General features: G+C 37.6%; 2 protein-coding genes across 2 annotated transcripts; one reads left to right on the plus strand and one right to left on the minus strand.

The window, feature by feature from the left end:
• Positions 1-2298: 2298 nt before the first annotated feature.
• Positions 2299-3974, minus strand: LOC110872878 (plant UBX domain-containing protein 7). The gene is made up of 6 exons (XM_022121779.2): positions 3761-3974; positions 3472-3549; positions 3303-3371; positions 2889-3032; positions 2704-2800; positions 2299-2620 (listed from the first exon to the last, which is right to left on the minus strand). Exons 1-6 carry the CDS (start codon positions 3785-3787, stop codon positions 2580-2582), a joined length of 456 nt encoding a protein of 151 aa, XP_021977471.1. The 5' UTR covers positions 3788-3974; the 3' UTR covers positions 2299-2579.
• Positions 3975-6037: 2063 nt separating this feature from the next.
• LOC118481128 lies at positions 6038-7189 on the plus strand. The gene is made up of 2 exons (XM_035976281.1): positions 6038-6680; positions 6774-7189. Exons 1-2 carry the CDS (start codon positions 6188-6190, stop codon positions 6842-6844), a joined length of 564 nt encoding a protein of 187 aa, XP_035832174.1. The 5' UTR covers positions 6038-6187; the 3' UTR covers positions 6845-7189.
• Positions 7190-8864: the final 1675 nt, after the last annotated feature.

Raw genomic sequence — 8864 nt, forward strand, 5'->3', positions numbered from 1 at the left:
AGTCTAGCAGGTGGATGGCAGATGAATGAATGCTGGAACTTGAAGCAATAATAGTAGAACGGAGGATGATAGTGTTCGTCAATGTGAATATTGAGAAAAGATAGAGGAACGATGCATAAGCACGGTGGGAATCGGGGTTTCTATATTAATTTTTAGGATGATAAAATAAATAAAAGTTAAAGAATATAAAAATTTTAGATAGAATAAGTAAAAGTAACAAAAAACTCATGAACAATATAAACAACCGAAGATGAACGTATGTTCACGAACACATTACCGAACGTTCACGAACACAATTGAACGAACGAGACCTTTGTTCATGTTCGTTCATTTAACTAATTGAACGAAATTTCTTGTTCGTGTTTGTTCATTTATTAAACAAACGAACGTAAACGAACTTCCCGCCGAACGGTTCACGAATTGTTCGCTGAACGTTCGGTTCGTTTACAGCCCGACTCACATGTATAGGAGATGTACAGGTTCGAATCTTATAATCCATAAAAATATCTCTATTAAAATATTTTTATTCAAAACGGTTCAACCACTAAGTCAGGTTATGGGTTCAATCGGCACTCACCAAAAATCATCCAACCCAACCAGTGGTGGTTCAACCCATATGAAACCACTTCGCAAACACCCCATATATATAATGGTAATATTATGAAATACATATTACGAGTTTAAAAGCCCTTTATAAACATTTTCATCAATGACTACAAATAAACAAATCCATACCCATAATGCGTACAAGAGCTCTAAAATAGCTTGTAATTTTAAACATGATCATCTTCGAGTCGCAAGTCGTAGCAACGTGTAATATATACGAATACTAGAAAACAGATTATATCCACAAGCAGAAACAAAGCATTTGCAGCACAAACACAGGTTGTAGCTCATAGGGTTAAAACCTTGGGGAAGAAGAAAGCTAAGAGATAGAAGAAAATTTGACTCAAATTCTGATTGATTTTAATTCCAAACGTAAACCAATTAAATAAACAAGACACTTACACAAGACACCCCCAAACTAAACCAAAATAACATCCTAATCCCTTGACTTAACAATAGTAATAAAACTAAAATATAAAATAAATAAGATACGTAAGAATACTCCCCCCTTAACCTACTTTTTGCCCTCAAAAAGTAAGCTCTTCAATTCAATCCTTAACCATTGTCGTCGTCTTGTTCAGTTTCCTCATCGCCTTCCACATTAATCACAAAAAGTTGTTTCTTTTTGCACTTGTGTCCTAGAACGAACTTTTCAGTGCACCAAAAGCATTCTCCTTTTAACCTTTTTAACTCGAGTTCCTCACCTGACAAGCGCTTCGCGTTAATAGTTGCTGGTTTATAAGCTGGTGGCCCAGGGACTCCTGTTGGATCTGGAAGCAACAGAAGTTTTGAAGAGTTAACCGGAGGTGTTATTTTGACATCTTCGGGTTGCAGCCCATCATCCACAACGTTGAAACGCTTCATCAAGCATGTGTTGTTGATAGTTTGAATTCTTACTAACCCATACGCCTCACGTAGTGTTTGAGGCTTGAACATCTTTACCGGCCCTTTTATTTCCGGCTTCAAACCTTTCAAATATAGGCTAACAGCATAAGGTTCGCTAACGGTAACCTTGTTAAGCAAGCGATCGAAACCTGAATTATATTCTTGTAGACCCTTGGCGTCATCAGTAAGTTGAACGAGAGATACAATCTCTTCCATAGAGTCTTCAAACATTGCATCATAGAAACGGGCAGAGATCGAACGAACATAGTCCGCCCATGGGACCTCGGAAACCGTGGCATTACGGGTCTTCAAATAGGCACGGTGCCATTGGAGGGCATCGCCTTCCAAGTGAACCGCAGCACAACGTAATTTCGAGTCATCGGGGGTGTCATCCATCGAAAAAAAATGTTCGCAGCGATAGACCCATTCCTCAACATCGTCCCCCGAAAATTTAGGGAAGTCGATCTTACCGATACGGAATGGTTTGGATGTTCGTGAGTCACCATCTGGGCCGGAGAAGGACCCGAAGGAACTGCCTGACGATTAAACTCCTTTGTCACGGATAGCCTTCAAGATTTCTTCCTGTTGCTTCGATGATTGCTCCTGTTGTTTCATCAAAGCGGCTAAGGCAGTTTGGATATCAGCGATCGCCTTATCGTGGGATTTGAGGGTGTTGTCGACTTCGTGGTTGCGGGTGTTAGTCATGGCGGCGGCGGCAAGGTGTTCCAATGAGGAGTCGGAACGGCTCTGATACCCTTGATAGGATTAGAACCTTGGGGAAGAAGAAAGCTAAGAGATAGAAGGAAATTTGACTCAAATTCTGGTTGATTTTCATTCCATACGTAAACCAATTAAATAAACAAGACACTTACACAAGACACCCCCAAACTAAACCAAAATAACATCCTAATTCCTTGACTTAACAATAGTAATAAAACTAAAATATAAAATAAATAAGATACGTAACAGTAGCAGCAGTCAAACGACACTTAAACTTCACCATCAAATGTTAACATAATAACATCTTGTCGTCATAATCAAAGTCCTTCACGGCCTTGGGAATAGTTTGAGTCAATCAAAAAGGCTTTTCATCGTCGCATGTTGAAGCACAGAATGACCACAGCAACAACTGGAAACACAATCAAATCAAATTTTTAGGTAAAATAAAAAAGGGTCACAAATCACCTAAAGTGTATTTTTAATGCATACAACCTGCTATTGTAACACTAACACGTCCTATCATTGGATGTCTGACAGACAAGCTAGAATGATGATCCTTTGGGCTACTGTCGGCATATTGTAACACGTCCTATTATTGAGAGAAATTTGCACATTAGTGTTTTGATCGTAGCATAAAGTTCAAGTTAAATTAACAACTGAATAATTAAATAGTGTACCTCTAGTAAACTTTGCGGTTGGATCATTCCACACCATACACGCATAATTTGACCTGTGATGGGGTCAATTACTAGAGTTGCAGGAACAAAATCCAGCTTGTAGTATGTAACTATCTTGCTGCCCTCTTCGGTGTCATCACATACCTATACGCAAACAGATAATTTTTGAGTTGGCATATAGTTTAATTATTTAAATAATATATTTTAAAATACCCCTTAGCGAAGCAACATAAAGATAAACTGATCAACACGATCAATATATTCGAGTAACAACTATCAAGGTGAAAAATCTGCATTTTTTTTGGAAGTAATAGGATTATAAAGACATGCAGATCAAGCATCCTAATGATGAGAATATTATATTTTCAGTTAGTTGTTCTAATTGACAAATTAACGCATATTCAAGAAACAAACCTGCCAGAAAATAAAATTAGAGGTGATTATTTGAGCAACAACTTCATTGCCCCAAGTATCGCGGTTGAGCTGCATAACAATTAATTAAAAGCAACATGTAGCGACAAAAATCAACCATGTTACGTACTACAAAATACAAATGTTGTCGAAAGGATAAGTAAAAATATACCAAATGTGAGCTAAATTCCCTGGTCGATTGCACGTTCACCAGAAGCCATCTGTCTTGGCCACAAGCAGCTTCTTTCGCCTGAAAATGTTGCAAATCAAGTATGAGTTTCTTTTATTGAAAAGAAATATAATGGCCAATTGGCCCGTAAGAAGTCGCTTTTAGACCTTAATCAAACATAAATAGTGTTTTAATATTACCTTCTCAAACATACAGAACTCGTATATTTGTAGCATAAGGTACAAAAGAAACATAAATTTTATGATAATGTCACTAAGAGCAATTAGAATACCTTCTCAAAGGGCCCATGGTGCATCATAGCAAAGGGAGGACGGTACAAGGAAGCAAGATTATCTCTAGAATTTTTTTCTGATGATGTCGAAGCTTGTTCTACTCCCCAGATTCCCGGACGTTGAGCTTCATGTGGAAGCTTGGCCTCGCCAAACTCATTTTCGACATGAAAAAGGTTCGAGCCTGTTGCCTGTATAAAGAATAACCATTTTCGTTACCTTCCATGTTAAGTCCATACAATAACAACGTTCTAGGCATATCTTCGATTTGAATACAAATTTCTTCTTATTTGCATACCAAACCGCCGACTTATCATGTGAGCAAGGACATGAAAGAATGAGGTGCATAACCTTAGTTTTATACTTTATATGATAATGATAAACACCTTCATGACTCCAAAACTAGGCAAAACCGACAAATATCCTAAAGTTTAATGACGCATATTCCCAAACCAAAGTCACAATACTCTAAAGAGGATCTCCGAAAAGGAGACACTAAAAACACCCAAAAGGCCAAAATGTTTCTAGTCGACTGTCACATCAGAAAAACATATCCTTCAAAAACACTAATTTACTCTCCAATAAGTGGACCAAAAAACATTGCCACATCATCACCCAAATATAATAATCAACTACAATCCCCAATTTCTGTTTATTAAAAGCAAAAAAGGTCTCAATATTCAAAACTCACTAAATATGCAGTTCATCAGATCAAACATTCATGTCCAAGTAGGTAACATTTATTCAATACTCACTACATGTGCTTAAATCCTGCATCTATAGCAAATGGGTAACTAGTTGCTCTAATTAATAATTAGTTGCGTCACGTGTCACAATCACAATTATGTGCACCCAACATTCTTTTCCCCGGCTTCTCTTATTCCTAGTTCTTAATTTATATAAGTTAACTGCAGCATGTGGGGAGAGGAGACGACATTGCTTTCTGGTTGGATCCTTGGGTTCTCAACGAACCTCTCAAGGACTAATTTTTCTTTAGAGTCTGAAAAAAGATGCAGAGTGCGAGATAGGATTATATGCTCTGTGGCCGGCTCTACGGGAGTCTAGAAGTGGAAAAGGTTGGTTTTGTCAGCGGCTGAGACAAGTGGATTAGTGCAGCTGATGTCGGTAATTAGTCAAGTTTAACTTATACATGTTCGGGATAGATTGAAGTGGATCGGAGCTGAGGATGGAGCGTTTAGCGTGGTTGCTATGAAAAAGTTAATCGTCAAGGGGAAGGCGAACAACATTTCGGATGTGATAAAGTGGTGTAAATGGTTGCCGTTAAAGTGTAATGTTTTCATATGTCGCGCGAATTTGAACAGGATTCCAACGGCGCTGGAACTCATTAAAAGAGGTATTAATATTCCCGACACGAATTGCCCTCTGTGTGAGTTTGTCGACGACTATGAAGCACGGGGACGGTTGGTTGCCTTGAGTACCCGTCCCGGGGACGGTTTGGGGACGGAAACGCGTAGGGGACGGCATGGGGACGTTTCCCAAACGTACCCGATTATTGGGGACTTCTACAAAAACGTTTCCGGGTTTAGGGGACGGCTCCACAAGTGACAGAGTAGTTGAACTGAGAAAAAAGGTGGAGAAAACTTACCAATTTTTTCCGGTGAACAGAAGGATGTAGTTGTCGGAAAAAATGGCTACCGTTATTTGTGAAGAAGAAGACACAATTTACAAGTACAGATATTTTCTATTTATATTATATATTATAAGCTGCAAAACCTACTAAATAGCTATTAGGGCCTATAGCCCACTTAATACCTACAATAAAATAATAAAAAGGGAAATGAAAGTCTGCAATACTCAAAAGGATTGTTGTCACTCTATTTTATTTGAATATAATTTATGATATTTGATTTTTCATAAAGCTAATCCTATTTAATTTGTACAAAACTTCCACCAGGATATATATCATACATATTATATATGTTTTGCTGTTACAGTTTATTTGTTTTTTCTTAAAGTCTTTTTATCTTTTTAACAACGATATATAATTGAGAAATAATTTTTTTATTATTTAGTGACATATTATAGGAATATATTTAGTAAAATAATTTGAACGAACCTATTGATATTGGTTAAGATTATTAGATAACACATTATTAGGCAATACGTAGTGGGGCGCGACCAAGGGCCATAGCGCCGCTATGGCGCCGCCCACACCGCCCCCCCCCCCCCCCCCCCCCGGCGCCATGACCAAAAAAAAAACAAAAGCGTGAAAAATTTCGCGGCGCGAGAATTCTGAAATTTTGATTTTTGACCGTTTGATAACGGTCATATATTAAAAAAAAAATCAATTTTTTATACTTTTCACACTATAAATACCCTCATATTCTTCCATTTTTTTTACAACTCAATACATTCTCATTCTCATTCTCTATATATTTTTAAAAAACCTAGTGTCACCTTATAAAAAAATGGGTTCCCCGTCGGAAGAGTCTTTCACCGAAATTTACCGAAGATATTTTTCGCCCGACGAAGACGCGGCCGAGGAAGAAGCGGTTACGAGTGCATGTACTTTTGTGCTACAAGCATTTGAGCACATTCGGCCTACTCCCCCTCCACGACCCATCTTGCGACGCACCTATATCTTGCGAGATCGTGAAGCCGCGAACGAGCGTTTGATGAAAGACTATTTTGATGCGGCACCGGTTCACGGACCGAATGTTTTTAGACGACCTTTTCGGATGAGCCAAAGGTTATTTTTGCGCATTAATAATGACTTGGAAAATACGTATGATTTCTTTAAGCAAAGAATGGACGCACGAGGATATCTAGGCTTCACCTCAATTCAAAAGGTCACATCCGCCTTACGCGTATTATCATACGGAAACACGTACGACATCAACGACGAGTATTTGAAGATGGCGGAGAAAACAACCCGAGATACCTTGGAACATTTTTGCTATGGTAATTTTTTATTGTCTTTTATTTATTTACTTTTATACATTTATTTTTTCGTAACTTATTAGTAAAACTTTTGTATATTAAATTATATTTTAGGAATATGCCAGTTATATGGAAAACGTTATTTGAGAAACCCCACTAGGAACGACCTTCAAAAAAATATATGAGGTGCATCTAGAAAAGCATGGAATACCCGGCATGATTGGTAGCTTGGATTGTCGTCAATGGCGTTGGTATAATTGTCCAACCGCATGGCGAGGTCAACATACACGGGGAGATCAAAAAGGGCCAACGTTGGTATTACAAGGTGTTGCGTCATACGACTTTTGGGTTTGGTCGGCCTTCTTTGGTGTAGCCGGGTGTTTTAACGATATTAATACGTTAGAGGCTTCACCATTAATCGAGGGCTACATTTCTGGAACTATACCAAAGGCCGGTTTCCATGCAAACGGGAACGATTACGAGCATGGCTACTACTTGGCCGATGGTATCTACCCTGAGTATTCGATTATTGTTAAAACATTTTCCGAAACTTTCGATGAAAAAAGAAGTATTTTAGAAAATTACAAGAGTCTTCGAGAAAGGACATCGAGAGGTGTTTTGGGGTTCTACAGCAACGATGGCATTTTATCAGAAATCCTTGTCGCATGTGGCATAAGGATAAAATACGAATGGCCATGTATGCTTGCATCATTTTGCATAATATGATCATTGAGGATGATGGAAAAGCGATATGTCAAAACTATATTCCAGAAGATTTGGTCGAACTACCCCAAGCGACAACGGAAGAGAGACTCGCGAATGCTCAACTACTGCGATCTAGAGAAATACATAACACGTTGAAGGCGGATTTGGTTGAGCATGCTTGGGCGATTCGCCCAATTCGATTAAACAATGATCACGACGAAGATTCCGAGGAAGAAGTGGTTGAGGAATTCGAAGACGGGAACTTTGAAGACGTAGGTTTAGATGCTGGAGAAAACGAAGAGGAAGAAGGAGAGAACGAAGATGACACCGAAGAATAAATTTATTTTTTAGGTGTAATTTATTTTTTAGGTGTAATTTTTTTTTTAGTGTAACTTTTTTTTTTTAATTTTAATGTAGTGTTTTTTATTTAATGAAATGTTTTTTTATTTTATAAAACTTATAAATTATTTAAAAAATTGAAAATTAAATTAATTGAGTAATGATTACACAGGGGCTTTATGACTACGGCCTCAAATTGCATAAAGCCCCATAAAGCCCCTTGCTGACGTGGCATGCCACATGGCGCATAACGCCCCTTTGAGGGCTTTATGACTACACATGCCCTTAGGAATATACACGGCTCCATACCCGTTAACTTTACAAAGAAATAAATTTTAAGTGTATTTAACAATATTTAGTCGCATTTTTCTAATATATAAAGTAACATAAATAATAATAATAATAATAATAATAATAATAATTATTATTATTATTATTATAATAATAATTATTATTATTATTATTATTATTATAATAATAATAATAATTATTATTATTATTATTATTATTATTATTATTATTATTATTACCTATGGTTGATGTAGTGTTTTTAGAGTTTACACTATACATCAATATATATTTATTTTGGAATTTGTTAAATATATTTTTATTTTTTATATTTTTTTGCCGTACCCGTATCTTGGATTTTTTAGTTTTGCCGTTCCCCGTACCCGTATCGTCCCCGTACCCTAGTCACGTACCCGTTCCCGTGCTACATAGAGTCGACGAAACCGTGGAACACTTGTTCACCTCTTGCTTTGTTGCTTCCATCCTTTGGCTGCAAATCAGTAAATTGTGTAAGGTTACTAATATTTTCGCGTTTTCGTTCCGTGATCTGCTGGACTTTCATAACAACTGTGGGCTGGTAGATAAGTCAGTCGAGGCTCTCATGGGGATTATTAGGATCGGCTGCTGAAGCCTTTGGCGAGCCAGAAATAGGTTGAAATTTAATAACAAACAGGCAAGAATAGAGGAGATTGTGAGCGAAGTCAAGTCGGTAGGTTATCTTTGGTTTAAAAATAGGACCAAGTAAGAAGAATTTATGATGGGATAGTTGGTGTAAATTTGTAAGACCATGCGTAGTCGTTGGGGTGAATAATGCCCCACCCTAGGGCGTTTTGCGCCATGTGGCAGCCCAGTCAGCAATGGGGCATTATTGGG

Source organism: Helianthus annuus, chromosome 8 (genome assembly GCF_002127325.2).
Source record: "Helianthus annuus cultivar XRQ/B chromosome 8, HanXRQr2.0-SUNRISE, whole genome shotgun sequence".
Lineage (NCBI taxonomy): Eukaryota > Viridiplantae > Streptophyta > Magnoliopsida > Asterales > Asteraceae > Helianthus > Helianthus annuus.